This window comes from Pteropus medius, unplaced genomic scaffold (assembly GCF_902729225.1).
Source record: "Pteropus medius unplaced genomic scaffold, Ma_sr-lr_union100, whole genome shotgun sequence".
Lineage (NCBI taxonomy): Eukaryota > Metazoa > Chordata > Mammalia > Chiroptera > Pteropodidae > Pteropus > Pteropus medius.
In genome coordinates, this window is record NW_024342474.1 from 7,853,146 (window position 1) to 7,879,086 (window position 25,941).

Below are 25,941 nucleotides of genomic sequence, written 5' to 3' on the forward strand. Positions count from 1 at the left end.
CTGCAGCTGCAAGGGCTGCCAGTGGGTGTTCTTGAGGCAAATGGGAAATAGGCTAATAGTTGTAGGGCTAGTCAAATTATCTATTTGATGTAGGTTAAGTTGTTGACGTTTGTTCTCTTCAAAGAATTGGTCCATTTCAAGTAGATGAAAATCCTTGCAGGTGAGAAACTGGGCACTTGTATATTTATAAAGCTGCTCATGTGGTTCTAACACATAGCCGAGATTGAGAGACACTGATTTCGGGTTTGGTGTATGAGGAAAGATTGATGGGAAAGAAACTGGGAAGCAAATAAAAAAGTGCTCAGATATGAGTTTTAGAAAAGGTTAGCCTGTTATTAGTGTAGAGCAGTGGATCTGGTAACGCTGACATGCAGTGCTGGGGAGAAAGGCATTATATTTGGATCAAAGAGAACCATTAGAAAGTCACAGTAGTAATACAATGTATTAATTAAGTTAGGCTAGGTGTGTCAACAGATCCAAAATTAAACAGTAGCTCAATCACAATGGAAGTTTATTCTGCTCATATACAAGTCTCCGGTGGGCTTCCTGTCCGGCAGCCAGTGCCCCTCCACATAGAGTTTCAGGGATCTATGCTCTTTGCTATTCTATGACTCTGTTGTCCCCTAGGGTTCTGGTTTCCAAACTTTGTACTAAGGTACCTCAAGGCTCCACAGTGGACTCACAGGACTTCCATGGATTTTAAATGTGTGAGGGAAACACAGCTGTACTTATCTGTTGGACACAACACCACCTACTAGCTGGGGTAGTGTTTTCAACATGACATCATACTACATTTTTTTTGTTGATGTTTCATCTTTCCAAAGCTGTGCTTCTGGTTGTCACTGTGAAAAAAAAAGTTCCACATGAAAATCAATGTAGAACAGAACACGAGGTTGCAATATTTGGTTTGATTTGAAGGTTTGAAAAGTTGTGCAATGCCCAACAAGCACACACATACTGTTATTAAATATTTGTAGTTTTTCAATTTATATGTATTATTTTCAAATGGTTACTAAGTGGCTAGAATACAATATGTACTATGTTGTCTGGACCTAAATACTTAATAAGTAGAACTATTGATATTTCATTTGACCTAGAGGTACTGTGAAAAGATTTCTGAGACATTAAGGGCTTTGCGAACTGAGAAAGTTTAGAGACTTCTGCTGTAGGACTTTATCCTGTCTGCACTCACCATGTGAAAGAGGAAAGAGAGCTTTCTTAAAAGCCACCACTGGTCCGCTTCTGTTCACAACCCAAAGGCAAGACCTTGTTGCAAGTCTACACCAACTGCAAGGGAGTCTAAGAACTGGAGTGTAGACAGATGCCAAGGCAATAGGTGTAGTGTGGATTTTGGGGGACAGGTAAACTCATGAGAGACTGAAATCCACCAGTAGCTATGTGGATGGCATGGACTCCAGGCATATTAGGGGAGAAACACCCTGAATTAGAGACAAATTAGTGTGTGGGGAGTGAGGAACTGTGAGGACAAGTGGACCTGAAGTTTTCTGACTTGTTTGGGGAATATTGACACCTGTCACACAGAAAGGGAATCTGGAAAATGAGAGGAAGTTTGTGTTGCTGTGCCTGACTGGAGAGGGGGCAGTCACTTGATACAATGTCATACAGAGAGAAACTAAATGAGATTTAGGTACCAGGGAAAAACCTAGAATCGTTTTGGTCACACCCCTAACAAAGCGAGTGGTCTGTAAGATCCTCGCCCCACAGCTATAACATAAAAAGAGAAAATGAATTTTAAAAGCAACCACCATAGGCATGTTCAACCAAAATAGGTGTTGGTGAAGCTGTTTACATCTTGAAGTTCTATTAACTACCTAGGTTTTAAAAAAACTATCATAAACCGTGAAATGGAAATACTATTGATAAAAACTCCAGACAGTAAGTCATAGTTCTGCAAATGCTAGTGATAAAAATAGTGCCTTATTCCCTTCTGTATCTGTATAGAATGGTGCCCTGCACATTACTAGGTGCTTCTTGATAACTGCTGATAAAAGAGCACATCGATCTCAATACAGGGAATTATGACTGGGCGATGGGCATTGGCTGTGGCAAACAGAATTATTGCTGAATGGTGCAGAAGCAAAATGATAAAGGAGTAGAATTTGAACAAGAGCAGACAAAGTTATTTCCCTAAGCCTCCTTGTTGATTATTTTTACCATTGCCTTAGTAAGGGGGATAGAGGCTTATACCAGAATACTACAGCTATATCTGGGTATTACTTTTGGAGAAAATATTATTGCTCACACTTCAGTTTTATCTGTATATTGCTTTTAGTGGTGCCACTAGAAAGTTTATTCCCCTCAGGAAATAAACAGATGCTTTTCCAATACTCATTTCAAGTTCCTTCTAACATCCCCTGGTTCAGCAAAGCTGTAGGGATCAAAGCTGGGTTTCTGTGATGAATGGCTACATTTTCAGTCTCAGTTCTTGCCACCCAGACAAGGTCTTCTGGCATTTTCTTCTCTGTGTAGTGACATGAGGGATCTACCAGAATTTCTTTCATCTCCTGGGAGTTTGAGAATAAATTAGATTAGTGGTAGGGATTTACAGCCCATAAATATTCCCTAGTACAAATAGTCATGTGAAACAAAATTACGATTGGTACTTATCTCACACAGTGACAAGGAGAACTGAATTAATATCTGTGCGTTTCTTGGAGCCACTCAAGAAAAAGAGGATATACAAATATGCAGTACCGAATATAAAAATCTGAGACCGCCCTAAGTGTGTGATATATAGGTATGCAAATTGATAATTTTCTACTGTATTTTGATTGATCTACCAGATAAAACAATAAGCAGTAGTATTTAACTGTTCGTTAAATCATAGACTCTTTTGAGATCTAATGAAAGCCATGGGTCTTCTCCACAGAAAAAATATGTATACAATTTCAGAGGAATTCATGGACATCCTGGAGTCCATCCATATACCCTACGTAAGAAACCCTGAGGAAGATGTTGATTCAGATCAGGTTTTAGTAATATGAAAATCAAAGATCACCCTCTGTTAAAATGACATTTTATAATCTGTGTGCTTGTCAGGTAAGTGTCATGGAATAGCAAATAATGTCCTAACCTAAAAGTCATATGTTCCTATGAAGTTATCTAATAATCAAAATGAAACCATATTCAGGATATCAGAAACAAGAAGTGACTCACCTCGGTGAAACTTTCCCTCTTCCTGAGCAGGACGGCTTCAGCGATGGGCATTTATACCTGAGAATCCATAAGGACCAGCAAAAGGCACTGGGCAGGAAATCCAGTAATTGTACTTGCTTCAAGAACCTTTGGGCAAACTGACTGTTTACTTGTAGGTGGCTGTATTCACATTTTCAAAGTTATTGATGTGGTTGAAAACCGGATTCTTCAAGTTAAACTTAAGCAAATGGCACAGCTAACTTTGAAGATACTCTGATCTTCAGTATTCTTCTAGAGAAGTTAACTGCATTCTTTCAGCTACTTGTGGACCTTTTTGGTCCAAAAATGTTTTTTTGAGCATCTTCTATTGCCAGACTCTATGCAATTGCAGATTGCTGAGCAAATTAATGAAATGTTGTTGGAGGGGAGATCTTTTATGTTTGCATGTCTTTTTGGATAACTTTTTGGCCAGTAACTTATGTTGAGTAACTATTTAAATATGAAAAATTAGAGCTACTGTGCTAGGATTAGGATGATCAGATGGTCTGGTCTGGGGGTCCAGCTGAACAAGGGATGAAAAATATGTCTTGTCCAGCTGGTGGGTGAGAAGAAAAGAACATTTTGGAAGCGAAGGAAGACCCCGAGACGGACAGGTATCAGGTGAGGATGCACCAGCAGCTCGTGAGAACTAATCGTCAGTGAGCTAGGGGATTAGCTAGTGCCCAGGTTAGGGGGCTAAACACCAGTTAGTTGTTTCTTCAACGATAACTGAAAGGACAATGTCTGGGGTCCCATTCTGCCTGAAAAGGAAAGGGAGGGAGGATAAACTTCAACAAGAAATCATACTTTTTAAATAATCAGGGAAAAGTGGGACTTAGATCTATACTTGGTTGGCCTCCTCCTTCCATGGATACCTAAACACCCATGAGTCCAGCGTGAGCTTGACCTGACTGAACAGAGAAATTAAAATAAAAAAATCTCTGACACCTTTTAAGATTATCCAACATTTTGAAGCAGTTAATACTTTTTAAAATATTCTCACATACATTATCTAACTTAACGTTCGCAACAATCCTGTGAAGATGATAATACTCCCATTTTTTAGATTAGAAAACCGAGACTTGAAAGTTGGTTTGTTAAGCAGAACTTTGTATCTGTCTTAAGTACATTAAGTACATGAATTTTCTTCCTCATGTAACTGAATGCTAAAGATTTTCAGACTCATCATAAATTAACTGCTAAACAAGGGACACATGAATGTGTAGATGAAATATTACCAAGAAAAATGCTGAAAAATAAAGCCAGCCTCAGGCAGAATCCAAGTCCCTAGGGTCACAGTAAATCAGTAAATCTGTTCCTCTCATTTTGTTACAGATGTCAGGGGCACATATTTGACTTTTTCTTATTTTATGAAACTTGATTCATTTCAAAGGAAGGAACAGATGGAAAACTAACAGTGTAGTCACCATGGATAACCAAGAAGCACAGCATCCAGGGAGCCCTGGGGACTCTCCCTGGAGAAGCCAGGCAGCCTGCTGCAGTGAGTCTGAGTTTTATTAGAACCTTACTGAGACCCCGCTGGAATTCAGAGCTGGAGGAGCCTGTGCTACCCATGTCAAGGGCAGCTCCCCCATCCTACTTTCAGCTTCCTTCACCCTGACAAGAAGGGTAGCCTTTCCTGGCTGCTCTCCTGGTCCAGCTCTCTTTTTCTGCTCTGCACGAGAAACAACTATATTCTTGTCCCAAAGGAGAGACTCCCAAATTGGGCAAGTAGCAAAGGAATTAGCAGACTGACAGCAAGAACTATTTCCTCTCTGCTCAGTCCTTTGTATTAGTATCTCAATCACCATATATAACATCACCTTACTCAATTATCTTGCAGCCTCACTCTGAGTATGAAGTGTTAGTTCTATCCATCTGTCCGTCTGTCCATCCATCCATCCTTCCACTGAATAACTATTGATTAATTGCTAAATACTAGGTACCTTGCATTAAACGAGACAGAATCAGTCCCTGCCCTCAAGTGATTTATATTTGAGTAAGGAATACAGATTTTAGGCCATTAAAAATGATAGCAAAGATGGTTAGTGATGATTAGTGAAGCAAAGACTACCTAGGAAAAAACTGCTTAAAAAATATTTGCAACTGGTTCATTAAGTCCTAGAGAAACCAGCCATATTGCCTTAGGCAAGTCACTAAACCCTCTCTGGGCATTAATCTCTGAACTGCAAAATGAGAGAATTGAATTAAATGGTGTTAAAAGTACCATATCTCATTGATGTCAAGATGCCATCACTTGTAAAGCACATTGTTATTTTACTTACCACAGAAATGCTGCCAATTAAATTACAACATAATGCTTTCTAATCACTAAGTTTTCATTTTTCTTTTACTCAGATAGCACTCAAAGTTCACACATGAAAAGGAAAATGTAAGTTGAATAAACAGGCTAAGGTACCCCCACATCTTCAAATTCACTTTCTTAACCAGTGGTATTAATGTCCATATTTTCCACATGATATGGTCCTCTGGACACCAAGAATACTGGTGACGCAGGCTTCTTAGAGAATGCTTTGTTGTTGTCTCTTGGACTTTCTCCCAAGCTGCTGAGACCCATTTGGCAAGTTTTGATGCTTATGGTTTTTTGATCTTGATTTTATAGGAAAGTGTCAACAGAATGTTTTAGGTGACAACTCATGTTCTTTCTTCAGATGGTCCTTAAATGGTTTATTGCCTGAAACTTCAAGAGGTTGCATTTATCCAATCATATTACCAGGAATTACAACCAAATAAGGGCATGCATAGTCATGAGGATATCACAACCACTGCAGGTTCAAGAACAACTATAAATGCATCCTGGTTTCATGGTTTTTAAAATGTGTGTGTGGGGGGGGGGTCTTTGAATAAATGAAATAGAGTATATTCCTCCAAACTCCACTTTCAGCTGAAGTTCTTAAGGTCCTCAAAGAAGGGGGAGGCCAAGTCCAGCTCTAAGTCCCTTGTCCCACCTTGTTACTCTTGTGTTCTTCCATGTAAGATTTTGTTTGCAAAGAAGTTTGCACTGTGAAAAACAGGTGTAAACCCCTCAGATGACAGGTGTGGCCATCCCCAGCTCTGGCATTCTGTAAGTCTCTAATAATAATGCATAAGAGAAGCTACTGATTCTTAAATTTCCAGGAATTCCACTGCTGCGAGCTTCTTCCAAAGCCTTGGGAGGTGTCTTAGCAATATGTTCACATGGCCACATGGTTTCTAAAATTTGAAAAAGATATTTTTGAGCTCTTAAAGAGCTGCTTCCTCTCAAACTAGATAAACTTCAGGTGCCACAAAACCTAGTTCTTCCTTCGATAATGCCATTGTACATATTTATGGTACTTAATGAGTTGCCAAGTGAAGTCACATACATTTTCTCATTTGATTCTCACAGAAACCTAGGATCTTAAACATGAAAATTCTGAAGCTTTTCAAAGTTGGGTGTCTTGCCTAAGAACACCATTTCAGGAAAATCATTTTGTTAAAACTTAAAACCAGGTGCTCTAACTCTACTTTCAATCTTTTTTTCCACTACAACACTTTGGTTTTTCTTGAGAAATTGCTAAAGTGACTCTTCTCAGAAATTTTTTTCCAAATTTAATAAAAAATTGTAAGACTATTTTTCTTTGACTTCTTGAATGTAAGTATAAATCATTAAAACAAATTATGGTTCAAGTGACTCGTGAAAGTTACTTTCACACAATGGGTAAAAGAATATTTACTGCCAAACTCTGATTTGGAAAGCCACACCAGTTCCAGAAAATAACAACTTTGTGTTGGAATTCATGAGACATAGGCTCTGCTGAATATCTAAATAAAAGGCTTACTCTTTTTTGTTGTTGTTGTTCAAACTTTGTTTAACCCAGTGATATATGCACATATAGGAACATATTTTTTGTCATATCTGGAATCTGGATATATATTTCCTGAAAAAAAATTACTTCTTTTTTTTCCATTGTATATTTTCCTTTAAAAGATTAATCATCTGGTCCGAACACAATATCTACCCTTGTTATCAAGCACAAACAGAGCAGAGGGCAAGTTCTTTTTAAAAGCACACTGCCCTACCAATGCCTTTAAAATCCATTAAAGAATAATCTCGCCAAGCCCATGAGAACATTACAATAATTGCTTCTCTTACCCAGGTGCAAAAAGGACATATCTGTCAACTAAAGAAGTACAGAAGCAATTAACACCTCAACATTCTACTGGGAAATTGCTTAAATTAAAGAAATAACAGGGATGCTTCATGATTATTGTATTTCTAATATTTAGTTACTAGCATGGCTATAGAGTGCCTCAGTCATTCTCATCTACCTTCCTCAGTGCAACGGGGCCAGGAAATAGTGTGTGCATGACTCAGGGTGAATTTGGGTGCTGGCATGTGTGGCACACATGGTTCTTTGGTCACACTTTTCAGAGGCTGAATCCAAAAACACGGCTGATACATGCAATGACAAAATCAACATGCAAGGCTATGTATGTATTACATAAATAACCTCTCGGGCGTAAAAAGCACATTTCTGGATTCTGTGCTACCACAATGGAACTGCCTCATCTGTCCTCTTCTAAGGCTGGGCTACTAAACAAAAGGTTTATATTTATTAAGCCTTCTATACAAAAGCAGAAGCATATGACTAAGCTGGGAGTGAATCAAACAGGTAAAAACCCTCGTTCGTCAGCAGCAAGATCTAGAGAGAGCCTAGAAGTCCAATCCATCATTTTCCCTCTCCTGGGAGACACTCAGTAAAGGTTTATATTCAACCTTTATTGAGTGTAGTCTAGGTACACAAACCTGATTAGGGTTTTGAGAGACACAAAAGCTGAAAACAAGGCCTGGCCTCCTGCAAATCTTAATAAAGGTAAAATGTATTTTTTCTTTCTTCCTCAGCTCTACACCCGAAGCTTCGCTGCTATAAGAGGGACCAAAATCACTCCTGGAATTCCCAGAGAAAATCATGTAGAGTATACTAGTGCCCATTTTTATACAGGTGAAGTCAGGTAAAAATGAAAAAGATAGCAAGCAAGAAGAAAAGCAGCCGTGAACCCAAAAAGATGCTAGAGGAGACTTTGGAGGAGGAGGGCAGTTCATTCACCTTGCCTGGTGACTGAATTAAATCATGGATGTTCTTGAAAGTCATCTGGTCCACGACCTACCTCCATTTAGTTTTTATTATGTGTCTACAGTCATCATCCAGTACCTGTCTGAAAACCCACAGTGTGAAAAACTAATCCTTTCAGAAAGCTACCCATGTCTTCCTTAGCAACATTTATTAAGTACTTTATATGTACTAGGCCTGACTTAGTATGCTGTGCCCAACAGAATCTAGTGCCCTGATCCCTAACTCCCGATCATTATTCCCTTTTCTAGAGTATGGATGTAACCTGTGACTTGTATCTAACCAGTAGAATACGACAAAGGTGCTGGGATGTGTGTGAATATGTACATGTAATTATGCACATAAGACTGTAGTGCATATCTTGCTGGAGACTTTACCATCCTTGTGGGCTTTGAGGAAGAAAGCTGCCATGTTGGGGCTGAGGGTCGCCTCTGGCTGACAGCCAGCAAGAAACTGAAGCCCTGAACTGAATTCTGCCAACAACGTGAGTGAGCACGAAAGCAGATCCTTCGCCAGCCAAGTGTTGGATGAGACTGCAGCCCTCACTGACACCTGACTGCAAGTAATCATGCCTAGATTATATGTGTTGCTTTTAAGCTGCTAAGTTTTGGTAATGTGGCTACATGGCAATAGATAACTAATATACAGTGTCCTCTTTATCCACGGGATGGATGCCTGAAACCACAGATAGTAACAAACCCTACATATACTGTGTTTTTCTTTTATGTACATACCTACAATAGTTTACTTTATAAATAAGGCACAGTAAGAGTTTAAAAACAATAACTAACAATAAAATAGACCAAGTATAATAATACGCTATAATAAAAGTTATGTGAATGTGGTGTTCTCTCTCTGTATCTCTGTCTCTCAAAATACTTTATTGTACTGTACTCATCTTTTCACTTACAGGAAGCGCTTTATGGCTTCTCTTTGGCTTATCTAAATTACTAGCATTGCTACTCTGACACTTTGGGGCCATTATTTGGTAAAATAAGGGTTACTGAAACATAAGCACTGCAACAGTCGATCTGAACACTAAGATGACTACTAAGCAACTAACGGGCGGGTACTGAACTCAGTGTAGATACAGTGGACAAAGGGGAGATTCACTTCCCAGGCGGGACCAAGCTGGACATTGTGAGATTTCATCACGCTACTCAGAATGGCACCCGATTTAAAACTTAGGAAGTGTTTGTTTACTTCTGGATTTTCCCATTTAACATTTTCGGACCATGGTTGACCTGGGTAAGTGAAACTGTGGAAAGCAAAACCATGGATAAGGAGGAACTACGTAGATGCTTTATATGCATTAACTCACTTAGTCCTCATTATTCTCTCATTTTATACAACAGGAAAACCGATACATGAAGCATGAAATTAAGCAACCAGTCTAAGTCCACATAGCAGTAGGTGGCAGGGCTGGAATTCAAACAAGACAGGCTAACTCCAGAGGCTGTGTTCCTATCCAATAAGGTTTACTCTCTTTCTCTACTTTTTACAAAGTTCTATATTAAGCTGCTTCCAAATCTCATTCCCTAAAACAGCCTTATAGCTTGGGTCAAAAATCCAAATGCAGGTGCTAAGCAGATACATTCAATAAATGAAGCAAGCTCTGTGTAACCTGACCAGTAGGGTGTGAACATGAACTAGGGTGAAAAGCATAGGAGCTGCCTTGAGGTATTTGCTGGCCAAATACACACTGGCTGTATTCAGCCAGTGGAATGACGCTGGTTGGTGATGCTGACATACGAGTTCTAGTTACGCCACTAAGATCATGGAGAACACATTGATTCCTTTTCCATATCACTTCAAATATTTAAAACCAGTTATCATTTTTATTTCAAATCTTCTATTTTCTCCTACTTATATAAATGGTGAGATCCTTGCATTTTTGTTGTTCTTTTTTGCAGATGGTCTTTTTGACACATGTATAAATATTTAAAAGGTTTTGGCTCTGTGTGGTATCAGCTGGCAAAGATGTCTCCTCTCTTCCATCTGCAGGGCTGCGTTTGGTATGTCCACCAAGATATTATTCTGCCAGGTAGCTCCAATCCACTAAAATTCCTTTTGCAGTTATAGTATTTTTTTTTAAAAAAACTAGCTAGGTATTACACAAACACATTTTAGTGTGTTTGTGTAAGATTCAAATGATACAGAAGTATATGGAAGAAAGCCTGAGGGCACCATTCCTTGCTCTCCCTCTACTCTCATCTCATCTCATAGAAACCACCCTCAGTGTTTGAGCCCAACCTTTTATTCTCTGTGCAGACACTAACATTTAACCTAAATAAGATTAAACAACACAATGATATTTTCAACGTTAACACTATGTCTTTGAGATCTTCCCTTGACCTCCTTATAGATAGATAAGGTAGGCTTCTTATAAGGTAAGTTTGTAGGTCTACCTCATACTTTTAAAAACAATTTTATAATCTTTCTTAGAACGGCTGTACCTTATTTTGTTTGACCATTCCTCAACTGATAGATAGTTTAGGTTGTTTCCAATATTTTACTAACAAGCAATGCTTCGGTGAACATCTCTGTATATACTGATTTGTTGGCAGATCTTATTCCTAGTTCTGTTCATTTTCATGATCGTTCATACCCCACCTGTCCACTCATGGCTGACTGGAGGATTCTCAGTTCTCACTTTTCATGAGATGCCATTCTATTCCCACAGTCACCCTCCTCCAAAGTCAATGATGTTTGCCTCGGAGACAGCGAATAATGTACCAGTGGTCATTGGAGGGCTACTTACATTTTTAAAGCATTTTTTTTTATCAGATTGGGATGACTCTCAAAAATTATCACATCTTACCAATAGGCAGGTATGCTGACATCTTTGTGTACAGCGTGAGGAGTACTGTGGGGTATATTCCCAGAAATGTTGGAATAAGTACGTACATTTTAAAACATTTTGATTGATGCTACCAAAGTGTCTTCCAAAAGGTGATATTCCTACCAACAATATAAGTATGTTTCTATTTTCCTGTGTCCTTGACAGCACTTGACATAATGAGAATTTTTAATATTTGTCATTTCATTTTTTTTTGCAAACTGCTAATATTTTCTTCCCTTTATTCCTTGTGCCTGGAGAGCCGGAGAGGAGCTTTTGTCATCATAACTACTACCATTTTATCTGGCCTCCTAGTAAAATCAGTTCCTGAATATGCTTTATTAGAATATGAACAACTTTATCATGCGATAAGTACAGTTAATAAGAGGTATCGAAGACTAGAATAATTTTTCCAAGTTCTCTAGGCCCGGACAAGAAGAACACGGGGAAGAAACCCGCTGATAGAAACTGGTATAAAGTCACGTTTAGCATGGTAGAATTCTGAGCTACTCAATTCCAATGGATCCTAAAGAGAATGATCTTAAACCAGAAAAGATAGAATTTAAGATTAGTAAGAGGAAAATCATGCCAAAGTAGGTAAAGTGACATTATAAGACTACTTTAGCTGTTTAAAATATATTTGAGTTTATAGAGTTATAAAAATTACCTCCCAGAGAGTTAAAAGAATGTGCAGATGTGATTGCAAAACAGAGATAAAGAAGATATGCCAAAAGGCTAGATAGGAATGAGTGTGCATCTCAATTTCAACAATGAGGGGCTCTGGAAATCCTGAACGTCTGAGATTGCTGGCATGTTCTGGTAAATTTTTAGAACGAATTATTACACCACTGAACAATGAGGTATGCAAACCTATATTATATGTAAAGACAACGTAACATAAATACCATTTCTGAGTATTTCAGAGGGCTTTTAGAGACACCTCTCATGATAACTTGTGGGTGGAACAAGAGCATCGTGAGCTGGAAGTCTACGAGGCTTATTTACTATGCAAATCAGTGTTAATGGGGGAGGGTCACAGTTTCTGCTGGGGATGCTGCAGAGCTCTGTCCTTGGTTCTGCAGAGCTCTGTCCTTGGTACTGCTGTGCTCCAAATTCTTAACACTCTTAGATACTTATCAAATTTGTGGCTAATTCATTGCCAAAAACATAGTAAATATTTCTGATGATCAGGATTATACTATTTCCATCATGTTGAAAAGATGAGCTGAATCATTCGAGAGCTAGGTATATAGCTGAAAGATGAAGGTAATTCTAAACTCAAAACCAGCTCTGTTGTTGGATAAACTTGGGCCAGTTACTTAAGCCTCTGGGAGTCTTAATTTCTTCCTCCATATAATTGGAATAATTAACTCTTTCTCTCTTGAATAAATAAAACTGGTGCATGACAGATGTTTGAAAATCGTTAGTAACCTCCCTCCCCTCCTCTTCTCAAACCTTTCTAGCTGAATATAATAGAAATAAATGTGCAGACAACTGAACAAAGGGTGTAAAATTGTCCAGAATTGTACAAAGTGCTATGGCTCAAGGGAAGAAGCCTAACTCTTAAGAGCAATTCATGAGAACAAGACCTATAAGTTTAAGTTGACTATATGTTCAATATAAATAAAATTATTTCATGTAAAATGTAATTTTAATCTGCTTTAATTGAGTACAATATCCAGATCAGGGAAGGTAATGGTTTTCTTGTACTCTGTTCTCTTCAGACTAGAGGTGGTGGAAGGGTTCGGTTTGGGCTGCCACATGCTAAAGAACACTGAGAAGCTGCAGAAAGACTGTCAAGGTGAGGAAAACATGTCACAGAAGGCAAGGTGGAAGGAACATGCTTTACCTGTTAAACAACAACAACACGGATGACACAGTGACAATGACTCAGGGAAGAGATGACAGGTGCATTAAGATACCTGAAAAAATTTCTTTGGGAAAGTCAGAATTACAAGAGCAACTGGGGTAGAGGTACAGGGTGGGAAACTTCAGCCCATCAGCACAGAATACTTCCTAACTGGCAGATGTTTAAAAAAGTAGGGGCTACTTTATAAGATGGTAAGCTTCCTGTCTCTAAAAACACTGAAGCAGAAGTTAGATATGGAGTTTCTGATACTGAAAGAGGAATACAGAGAGAACGATGTGTGCACATGCACGCAAGCGTGTGTGGCAGGTTTAGGTGTGCATTAGAGAAAGAGTAGTAAGAGTAGCACAAGTAGTACTCCATCACTCTATCTCATTATTTTATAAGGTTTGATGCATACCAGTGATCAGACTCTAAGGCAGGTGATGAAAGGAAAGTCTTTAATACAGCAAATATGGACTGCACCCAACTATGAAAATTTCTGGGCAAAATTTTGTTGGGAAATTTTTAATAAAAAATATTTCCTTGAACTTAAGTGACTGTAACCTTAAATCGAGGTAAGTCTAGAACCTAGGCAAAGAATTGCAGAGCAATATGCAAAAGGATAAACTAAACTGCCGAAAGGTTTAATAAAGACACATAATATTCTGGGTGCTCATAAAAAGAAATGATAATGGAAGGGAGAAGTTGCAGGAGAGCTCCCAGTAGAAATGGAATCTGACATATGGTGATGACATGCGGTGTCAGCATTAGATGGGAAAGTTCATGTTATCCCTTTTGGAATTGCAGAGGTAGGGTTTGTAAGAGAGAGGGGGCTTCTATTTAGTTAGGAATCTACAGGGCAGCAGGGTAATCCTTGGACTTTGCCCAAGGTAATCACTCTCCCAGTCTTTAAAATGACACCTCCTCCCCTCTCTCCAAGCCTATAACATCCCCTTCCTCCTCATACTCTCTATGAGGACTTCATTTATCATTTCACTAAGAAAACAGAGCAATCTTTAGAGGATTCACATATCTTCTCAGCAGGAAATCTACCACCCTCCGGGCATTTGTGCCCTAGGACTCTGTCTTCCTTCCTGCTTCTGCCTCCTTTGCATGCTGGATGGCCTCCCTCCAGCTTGTTCTAAGACTCTGCTTTTGCTCTTATCACTTCTCTCTTCTGCCTCAATTTCTCCCACTCCATTAGGTCAATCACATCAGCACACAAAGATTTTACCCATGCTCCACCACTTTCAAGCCCTGTGACCTTGGGCGGGTTGCTTTGGTTCTCGGCTTGAGTTTGTTAGAAGGGAGTGGACAAAACTTACTTCCTAGAGGTGTTATGAGGAAGAATCAAAACTGTATTTATCAGAATGGTTAGTCTAATACTTGGAACCTCATATGAAATGAATGGCAACTAGTAATTTTTAAATAATTATCTATAGGTTCCTTGCTCTTTCTAGATTAAGCTACTCTTGTGATCATCATGTCTCTGTTATTCCCTAGGCTTTGGGTTACTATTGTTTAGCCTTTGCTTTCTCTTTTAGTATTTCTTTTCACTTTATAGCAAAATCTCCAAATGCCTTGCACTCCCATTCAAATGATCAGTTTCTGCACTACAAATCAAGAACTATTGATCAGTTTGTTGATAAAGCACATAGCACTGGGTTTCTCAAAGTCATTTCTTTTGAGAAGAATCTCATTTCAAGCCAGTGTTTCCCAAAGCATAGTATATATAAACAGTGATGGATGTATTTGAGGGGACACATAAAATTTTTTTAAATTTCAGAGGTGGAAATTTTTAAAAATTTATATTAGAAAAATATAATTAGCATATCAAATCTCAGATAATAAAGTTTAGGATAAAGCCAAGTAAAAGAGAGAATCAATTAAAATATTTTTTGAATCAATTTAAATTTACTTTAGTACAGGTAGAACACAGATATATAACAAACATTAGGAAGATGCCATATGAGTGACTGAAAATTAGGAAGCAGTTCTAAGTCATGTAAGTTCGATGGATAAGAAAGAAGTATTAATGAGTTCAACTGCTCTATTCTACAGAAAACTGTGTAAGATGGTTCTTCATTTTCCCCAATGCCAAATCAATCAATACAACTTTTATCTAGCCTAATTTTCTAAGGTCTCTTAATTTAAAAACCCTGGATGGAAGATTTCCTTAACCTTGAGAGTTGGAGAATTAATTTTTCTTCAGTGCAAAGTAATAGAGGAAAAAGACTTTCTCTTTGTAGCTTTTGTGCACATACCCTTGAGCCTTCTTGTGAAATGTTCTTCAGACCCTGGGAGGCTGTGCTGGCCATCGTCAGAGTCACTCTGTCTGATTATTGTGTGTACCCAGAGCACACTGACCAAATGCCATCACTCCTGTAACATAGGGGGTTCGGGAAATATCAAGGCAAAGTACTAATTCACTACAAATAATTACCCCCTAAGTTGCGTGCTGGAAAAATTATCGCTTAAAAACCATTTGCTGTATATATACCACTTTATTATATTTCACCCATGTTTACAAAGGGCATGAGAGAAGTTCAAACATAATAGACTGTCATTTCTCTAAATCAGTAATGAAAGCCACAGCACTGAACACACAAATCAATCTGCTTGTACTGGCCAGTGCTATTGGAAGAGTGCTCAGTACGTATGACCAGCCACATAGCAAAGTGCAAAGTTCTGTGGGGGAAATCCTGAACATGCACCTGCCATAATAAATAACAAGTTTTGCTCTGCATCGCTCTATTTATAGACTTCAGCTATTTTCACATATTTTTTAGCCTTTTGCTGTAGCTGAACACTTGAATAAATCATTCTCATCTTGTCAATTTTATTGTTAAGTTGTGCTCAACCTTTCTCTTTAGGTAGTATAGGACTGCACAGACATTTTCTGCTCAAGCAGAAACAAATGAGGCTGGGGCGAGACCTCTGGCCTTTAAATTCTCTAGCATCTAGCTGACCTATATTTCATTCATTAGTGCTGGGCAGCAAACGATTTCCTTAGAAATGTCACATTTGGTGCAGCCTCAAGGCTAACGTGTCTAGCTGCTGCACAGCATACGAGGCAGAAAACATATAGTAAACAGGGACTGTGTTGCACTGTTTTATAGGAAAGTGTATTAGTTATAAGGCAACAGACTCTGCACAGAGAAAACCTGCCTGCTGATCTTCGCTTGCTCATTTATTCCACAAGTATTGACTGAATGCCTACCGCTTGTTAAGCACTGTTCTATTCACTGGAGATACAATAGTAAACAAGACATATAAAGTACCTGTCCTCCCATAGCTTACACTTTAGTGAGGGAATGAGAAAAAAAATGTGTCAGTTAATTTCAGATAGTGATAAGTACTATGGAAAACACAAACACATAAACAAATGTGGGTGCGGGCAGAATCTCAGACATATTTGCAGTGCCACCAAGAGCCTCAACTTTACGATCTTAGAAACATCTCTTTAAATAAGTGATGTAGTTTTGCTAATTTCTTAAATATTCAGTAATTTTAACACATGGAAACATCATCATTTAGGGGTCTTAATGCTGACTGTGAGGGCTCTGGCAGGATATGCCCTGGCTCTTAGTCCCTGATGTCCCCACCATGGCCTACTGGGTGCTTTTGAGGATGCGAGGGCAGTCTGACAGAGTAGCAAAGGTCCTTGTCCCTTGGTATTTCCCCACATAGGTCATTCCCTCACTAAACCAGAGTCTGACTTGGCATCTTTGGGTGGCATTTGCCGCATCATTCCCCACCCCCTCCAACTTTTTATTTCAAAATAATTTGAAAATTATATGAGAGTTGCAGGAACACTATAAAGCACTTCTTCATCCACATGTACATACAGGGATATCTATTTTTTCTAAACCATTTGAGAGTACATTGCAAATATATGGCCCTTTACCTAATTTTTCCTAGCTTTATTGAGGTATAGCTAAAAACATGTAAGATATTTAAAGTATACTGCGTGATGATTTAATATAATATATGTAGGTATTGTGCAGCAACATTCTTTATATGACATTTCATACTTGCTTGATTCAACTGACTTTGGTTTCTCATCCATGAGACTCGCCCATTTGTTAGAGGAGCTCGGCGGAACTAAACAGAGGAAGCAGAACCAAGTCCAAAAATCAGAGTAAATGCCCTTCGTACACCTGAACAGTGTTACAGCTATAAAATCCTAGAGCAAATGTCATACTATGTACACGCTGTAATAATGAAAATTTAGACCAATGAAGCATCAAATTGTGTGATAAAAAGACAGGCAAATGCTGAAAACAGAGGGCAGAAACTTCAAAATTCCTGCCCTTTCCCCTTAATTCAAAGTTTCCAGCTTCTCTGTGGTGCCAAGGTTGCTGTATTATTTTTTAGACTTTGATTTTTCAGTAGATGTTGACCCTTTCTGGATGTATTCTAAACATCTTAAGTGTATACACCTTGGGCTAATGGACGTTTCATATTCTCAGCTTCATATTTTGACTTCCCCCACCCCCGAAAAAGACCCAAATGTGAAAAGCAATAAAGTCATCGTTCATATCAACTTCATTCCATTATGATCAAATTGATCAGTGTTTTTTCTTATATTTTAGAAGGAAAAAAAAAATCCCACACAAACTTCTGTGGTATCATTCTGGTTACAGAGTTAAGATAATTTTCTTAGGGCATCAAAGTTTGGAAATGCAATAGATGTGTGCTTGACATCTTCCTGCATTTGTTGATTGCCCAGAATTCTTTGTTAATACTAGAATAAGCAAAGAAAGCTATCCTAGCTGGAAAGAGGAAGCAAGTCAAATAAATGATACGCAAACTCTAGGCTTTGAGATGTAGTGGAATATCCTGCTTTTTCTTTGCTAACATTAGACTACCATGATTAAGTGCCTCATCTCTAAGTGGGTATAGCCACAAATTATTGCAAAATCTGTCAAACCAAGAGTCTGTATAGATTTTCTCTAAAAATTTGGACAAACCTTTCAAGTAATGTGTCAAAGAAAAGAGAATTAAATCAATAGATTCTTTTAAATAAAGAATTTGCAGTAGAATCTTTTAGTTTAAAATACCTTTGTACTTGAAATTCATCTTCCCTTTGAAAACAATGGGCAGAAATGAAATTAAAAATAGTCATCCCTAATATTTTTAAAGAAATGTTGTCTTTAATCTAAATTTAAACTTCAGTGTCATAGGGACACTCATGTCATTGTTTTACTATTATCGTTTATTAATAATTTTACAAAAACTTATCAAAGACTAAAATAATCATTTTTCTTATACATTTTATGCCATAAGAGACATGATTAAAATGACAAGTTTCGAAATAACATGAATAATGCATCTCTCCTTTAACCAAAGCAAATGTATTTTGCTCCTAAGGGATGTTTGATCCATTCATTTTTTTTTTTTTGAGAAGAGAAAAGGAGGGGGATGAAGGTATTTATAGTTGGAACTGTCATTTAATGGAAGCATATATTTGACTCATGATTATAAAATAATTGCTGTAGCAATTTTGAGTTTAGACAGGGGCAGTGGATTTCGATATGAATAAAAAGCAAGTTATATTTCTGTTAATATTTAATGGTATTATTAAAAGTTATTCTTTACTATACCATGGAAAAAGTGGAGCCCATGTTAAGAAATCTTACCTATATATCTGTATACTAACATATACTCCAGGAAGTACATTTGTAGAATAAGTTTCAAAGAACATCCTAAAACTTCATAAGACTTGGATGGAGAAGCCTAAAATGACTTCCACTGCCCCTCACTGCCCCCTTACCCCAACAGAGAAAGTGCTCCCATGAATAGTCAAATTCAACCACCATCCTTGGTTCACAGGGACTGGAGCTGGGGAAGATGTGTGGAAAAGCCATAGCTCCTTTAAGGTTTTGGCTTCCTTATATATACTTACTCCACAGTCACCAGGGCAGCAAAATGGCCCTGGGACTACCTCTGTACTGAGAGGTGCCTTTGCACAGTGCGAAGATTTGGGGCAAGTAGAAGAGCCAAGCTCTGCTTTAGGCCTTCTTTCACGTCCTTAGTGCATTCCAGACACATCTTTCCTTGCTATGAGGGCACTAATAATACCTCTGAAGGACATAAGATTGGGAGGTGAGCACAGGAGAAAGGATCAAAGGCTGTAAACTTGAGTTTATCTTTTACAGCTCCATATGGTCCAACTTAGTTCGCCAGGAGAACGCTTTGGATTTTTCAGCTGAAGTTCCAACAAATAATAGTGCGCATTTTCCTGGCCTTTTCTTCTTTGCATTTCTCTCCCGTGGATGTAGCAGGGGTAAAGGTAAACATGACAGGTGACTGGTTAAGACTTTCCGATAATGGGTTAGATATCTGTTTGATTTAGGTGACTTATTTCTTGGCTAAAGAGCAGAGGAGTCTCCTTCCTTTTGCCAGAATGAGAATTAATAGGTACTTTTAAGTAAGACAGTAAAGGTTTGGAACTCCCAAGTGTCAGAAGTCAGTCAAGAAGCAGTGTTCAAGAAGTTCTTTGATTTTCTCCTTAAGATAATAGTAAGTAATAATCATCTATTAATTGCTTTGTTTTCTTAGCCCCTTGGCTAGTGAAGTCCTTTTTTTTGTGGGACTGTTCTAAATAACTAAGAAGAATTTGAAGTCACTCAACCCTTCTGGCTACTGTCTTATGAGAGCTGAACAAAAAGGTGTTCGTCCATGTTCAAACTCCAGGAAAATAACTCATGAAGCCTACAAAAAAAATTCATGATTCTAGTGACTTTTAAATTGACATAAGGAGGAACAAAAGGGAACATTCTATAATGAAGAATCTGTGTGTCATGAACTAAGAATTATGATTAACAACTTCTGTGTGTCTAACATGTAATTTCAAAAACCACTTAATGACCTTAAGGAAAAGTCTGGCCTCCAAACATGTGTTGTAATTTAGTAGGCAACACTAGAAAACCCATGAAAAGAAAACATAATAGTCAATGCTTTTGTTTAGTATCATGTAAAGCGGTAAGGACATTGAGAACTCACTTCACTCTCCCCAACAGAGGAGTACTGAGTGCCAGCTACTGTAGAGAAGACAAGAAAGAATTGATGAATAACTAGCATTCTTGAACTTCAAACTTTGGGTAATTCCTTATTGCTGACAAGGAGAAAGCAGAGAACAAAGCCCAGAGCTGGCTGCAATAGTGTTTTCTAAACGTGACCAGCACTAAGATTGATGTTTCATAGGATGGAATCGAAGAAATCTCCACACTGGGTGATGCCATCTAATTACAGAATTCAAATTACTTTAGAAACTTCAAAGCACACAAACAAGAATGTATAACATATTCACAATATGCCTCTTTATAAGCTGTGTACTTTGATAATGAATCTAAGCCTTCGGAATAAGAATAAAAATAACCACATGTAGTTCTTACACAAATAAATAGTAATCATGAACAGGGCTGCTCAGAACTGAACTCATCTTACTCTTTATTCAAATGGAAAATTTCCCTTTTCACTGATAGACTGCCAAACCATTCAATTTAATGTTGAGAACACTGCTTTGTTTCTCCTGAATTGCTCAAACTATTATATGCTAAAATCCTGTAGCTAAGGTTTAGCTGTACTCAGTTTACTTGTATAAAATATATAATGACATATTTGATAAACGTCTAAATGTATTAATGCTTTTACCCCTTCTTTTAGGTACAGCTGAGAAAACCATAAGAGGTTTTCCATGAATTACCTACTTCAGATAAAGTTTAAATAATATTTTAAATTTCCTTCCTCCTTTAATTTTAGAACTTATGTCATTCTCAAATTCAAAGCTTCAAAATAATTGAAGTTTTGGGATAAAGACATTTTAAGGTCTTTCTTGAAATGTTTCATTAAAAAAACAGGCATCACTTATAGTATTACAAGAATTCTACTCACAGCTTCGTAAGGAAACAAAGTCCCGAAATTTTACAAGAGTTGTCCAGTGGAAGTAAATACAGGTTCAAAGAGATAGGAAGAAAGGAATAATTTTTATTCAGCACATACATGATCTGCTACAGCAATTTTGAAACCCTTTGTTCTGCTGGGCATGTCTCGGTAAAGAAATAGATTCTGCTGTGAAAGCCACCCCCTGAAAACAGAGGTTAGAGCAAGTAAATGAGTGAGAGTTGATATAAATTCAAGTCATTTTACAAAGAATTTGCACACAAGATGAATTCTTACGAGTTGGCAAGCTCTTCTAAAGTCTAGCTTTTGTAAATATTGCTCGAACGAGTTGCGCAGAATGCAGTCTATGCCCTACGAAACAGCATAATTTTTATTACTGAAGTGGGATTATTTAGGATCACCAAATGACAGGGTTCAAAAGTAAAACAGCTGAAAAATCCAACAGTCTGGTCTAACCTGGGATGCTCTGTCTCCTCACAGCCAATGCTCCATCGGGCGGCTTTGTCTGGCTGGCGGATTTAGTGTAGGGACTCTCATCTGCAAAGGTACAATGAAGGGTTAGGTTAATTTCCATCCAGTTTCTAATGCGGTGAAGATTTTTTAATGGATTGCAGTCCTTCTGCCAAAGAGAGGTGATATGGTATGGTACAGAAGAAAGGGTCACTAGACTTGGTTCCTAACCTCGGTTTAGCTGTGGGACAAGTCACTTTAAAAGCTCTGAACATCAGTTGCCTCTCCTATAAAAGGGATGTATTTTCTCATCCACCTCTTAGGATCTTCGAGATCAAGCTATAGTGCTCACAAAGGCATAAAATAGTAAGAAGTATGCAAATATAGTATGCAAATTATTCGCCTGTCACCTACATTCATTGATAAATCAGTATCAGTGAACATCAGTAACAGGAAGACAAAGAAGGAATAAAATGGCTCAATGGGCACTAAGAATAATCAGGTAGAAGAATAATGAAAACAAAAAGGAATGTTTTATTTCAGATAAGCAGATGACAGAAGATTAGTATTGCAGGGAAATAAAGACACATAGAATTAGTGGGTTCTTGAAAGTACGAACTGGCATCCAGGGCCAAATGAAGGGAACAGGAACATTCAGAGTAAGACCAGAGAAGGTAGACTGACAACAGGGAAGTAATGATGGTTAGCCAAAAGAATAGGTATACTGCAATGAGCTGATTTGCTCTCTTTTAGAAAGAGATTAAAATAATGTGCAGAACCATAAAAAAGCAACTGAAAAGACAGAAGGACTAAATAAAGCCCAGTAAATCTGTGAGAGTTAGGCAAGAAGTCGAGTGAGCAAAACCCTAGGTGACAAGATCATAGAGGTGATGGAGCCATTAGATTCAAAGTAAAATAATATATATTTTTTAATCTAGGAAAGGATTTGATCTGGCTTGGAATATAGGAGCAATAATTCAGGATGGCAAATATTAGGATTAAAATAGAAAGGGAAAATTCTTCATAGTTTACATGGGAATATTCGTATAAAGTAAAAGAGATGTCTGAGTAAATCATTTTCAAGATTAGGATGCATATGGTCTGAGAAAACATAATGTAAAATAATTATCTAGCATATCTAGTCAATCTAGATGACTGAAATATGTTACTTCTGAACACACTATAAGGTTGGTTTGTTGTTTTTGAAATAAGAAATCATTAAAGGATTGAAGAGAACTATATTGTGCATGGCAAACTATTAAATGTAACAAAGATTTAATTCAGTAGCAAGGCTTTGTCATCTGAAAACATTAATTCTTCTAACTAAGTGGTTTGTATATCAAAATTGAGGAACTCTATTCCTCTCTAGGATGTACTTCTGGTTGAAATGATTCACAGTTTCATCATAAAACTAGCAAGGTCTTTATCAATGAACAAAAAAAAAATAAAGAGAGAAAGATTAACACTGCTGTAAGCTGCAATTAACTTAAAAATGGAAGTCACACTGTTTCATGTTTATATTCCGTTTGTCGCACAATTCTTTATATTCTTCCAACCATAAACTTCCAACTTTCAGATACCAATACAATCAACAGCATCTTTTTTGCTTATGAAGCAGTATCACAGATCTTTGTTCACTTTGCAAATGCAATTTTTGAGTATAAGCACAAACTACAAAACAAAATGTAAGTATTACACTATACAAGTCTCTATTTGCCCCACTATTCCCACCTGAGTATTTGAGTGCTTTTCTCACAGTGTTGATTTAATAACCTGGCAATATGCTTTATAGAGATACAACACCTATTAAAACAAATGTACTATATGTTAAAATCTGGATTCTTCAAAAAACCAATTAAAATATTTTTTCTTTGATTATCCAAAACTTTGAAATTGTGTATTTATGAGTACTGAGCCAGGAGATATAGATCCTAACAACCAATTTTAGGGACAGAATCTTGAAAACTTAAAGGCTTTCCTCAGTTTTCAACTTGTCATGAGTCCAGCCTATTAAAATCTTGGGTTGAGTCCAGTGTTAGATTTCTTAAAAGGCAATAGAGATTTGACAAGCAGACGCTGGTTTTTTTTGTTTGTTTGCTTGTTTGTTTTTTGCACTCGATACTCTATTTTAAGAGCCATTTCTTTAGAAATTTACCCAGTTTGCATTAGAGAAGTAGTCAACCCTGGTAAAATTGTTTTCTCATTTATTCTGCATTTGAAAATAGAGCTATGCACTATTCTAGTTATGCACATCCTTAAAAGGCCGAAACTAAATTTTTGATGGCTACCTGGCTGGCCTCTACATATCCATTCCCCAGCTCCCACTCTCACTCCCAGGATTCAGAGTATCTTTACTGAGCATAGGCAAAGGTAGACAATTACCTAGAAGCCAAAATTTGTATTGTTCAAAGGACCAGACTGAAATAAGTTCCATATTACCTAAGAATAGCTTGTCAAAGTCAATCAGCATGAAAGCGATCATTCTAAACGGAAGCGAGGCAGATCTTGGCAACATTTATCATGAGAATAAAGGAGGGCATAGCAACAGAACAGCATGGCACCATTTGTTTTTAAAGAAACTTTCCTAAGAATATCTCTTTAATCTAAATGTCTAAGAGGCATCATGGACCTTTTACGGAAAGCTGCCCATCACAGAATGAACGTCAACTCTCTCTCATGATGTGATGTAGTCAAAATCAACTCTTGATTCAAACTTGTTTGAAAATAGAAATGCAGAGAAGACATTGAATGAATCAGTGGCTTATGGTATCATAATAAGGTACTTAGGACAAGAATGTCTGCGATATATTTTTAATCCTTGAGTATGAAGTCATGGAGAGCTATGGAGTCTTCTATAGGGGGTTTTCAAGTGTCACATAATGGAGTTTTGTAGATGTGTCACCAGAATTCCATGATTAAAAGAGATGATCTCTAGGCCATCCTTTCATTTTGTAGTCAGGACTTGAAGCCCAGAGAGGTATATTTATAGCAGGACACACATATAGAGTGATTCTAGGTTGTATTTCTTTTATTCTTATTCCCATGCTATTTCCTCCTTAAGTACTTCTTCTGAGATGGACACGTACGTGATGGAAACCGTACATGATGCAAGTTAATTCCTATGGAGAAGCCTATGAAAATGAACAATCACAGCCAATTCTTTTTGCGTGTATATAAACCTCATCCGCATATTTGTTTGCCTAAAATGAAGTATACTTAAATTGAACTACTGAACTGATTTATACTTTTACGTTCACTTTTTTGAAGAGAAAATTTTAAAATAAATGCCAATACAATTCGCTGTTCCTCAGTAAGGACCTCAAAAAATTCATCGAATTATAAGATCTCCATTAATACTTCTTTCTTTCATCAGGGAGACACTAACTAGACTTTCAAGTTCCATCCAATTACATCAATAAATTTAAAAAATAGGTCGAAACACAAAGAAAGGAATCAATTGGTAGATAATGCCTCTAGAACAGTGTTGGATGCATAGTATGCATCCGTTAAATATTTGCTGATAGATGAATGAATTATATTCAATTTTTCAAACTAAAGCACTTATTGTAAACAAGCAAACTGAAGAAAGTCAAATACTTGTTATGAGCTACCCTTCCTCTTACCTCTGATTTTTTTTTTCTAGGTTTAAAGTCTGTTCCTTTTAAAGTCACATGATGACCCAACAGCTATAGATTTATAGCATGTTAAAAATCTGTGACTCTTTATAAAACTAATATTAAAATATATTTTCTTTAATTTTCATTTAGACTACAGAAGAATTTATGGAATAACCTTTAAAATAATTCCTTTAAACAAAAGAATTTTGATTTTCATACCAGACTCCTAGCCTTGATTTTGGTGGATCATTTAACAAGGGACTCTTATCGAAATTCAGTATAGGGGCAAAATAGACATTCGGCTGCTGAGCTAGTACTGACTGAAGTGAATTATGCAAGTAATCATTATGAGCATCTTGGGCTATCAGAACTGTCAGCCTTTTCTAATGACATCTTAGCAGAGAGATAATCACTGTCACACATGATGGCCACCCACTGTCATAGGGGGTGCATATCGGTCATGATAAGAAAGAGCATGGGTCCCCTTTACAGTGACATCCCATGAGGTGAGGGAAAGTCCCCTCCATTAAATGGAGAATTGACATTGCGATAGAGGCACAGGAAGGGCTTAGTCGAGCATATGCTTAAAACAAAAGTGGAACAATAGTGAGGGCAATGGGGAACCGTCTATCCCTCTCATTCCCTCCATTTTGACCAGTCTCCTCATGTGCCAAACACAGGAGGGGGCAAACACAGGTCATTTGTTTTGATTACATATTCCAAGTGAAGTTGGTGTTATAAACTTGGAAAGCAAACAGCAGGCACCTAAGGAGCAATGCTTCATTTTGCAGCATACCCAAACCCCATGTCAGAGCTGAATCACATCTTGAGGAATGGACTCAGGTCCCCTCATGTCATAACCTCAAATGGTTGCCTCAAATAGCTTCCGTGTATATTTAGGCTGCTTCTTGTCTCTCTATATCCTGCTTCTCCCATTCCGAGGGTCTGGGTTTCCCAGAAGAACCGGAT

At 37.6% G+C, this 25,941-nt stretch overlaps 1 protein-coding gene across 10 annotated transcripts in view; it reads right to left on the reverse strand.

The window, feature by feature from the left end:
• The window catches only part of GRIP1 (glutamate receptor interacting protein 1), a 587,313-nt gene that overhangs the window by 136,800 nt on the left and 424,572 nt on the right, over window positions 1-25,941 (reverse strand). For 8 of the 10 annotated variants that reach the window (XM_039865941.1, XM_039865939.1, XM_039865944.1 and 5 more), the window contains exon 2: window positions 21,362-21,442. The exons of 1 other annotated variant lie outside the window; for it this stretch is intronic. In XM_039865941.1, the coding sequence (XP_039721875.1) occupies window positions 21,362-21,442 (81 nt within the window). Of the gene's footprint in view, window positions 1-21,361; window positions 21,443-21,637; window positions 21,643-25,941 lie in introns of all 10 variants that reach the window. One more of the 10 variants, XM_039865942.1, reaches the window with a different exon arrangement.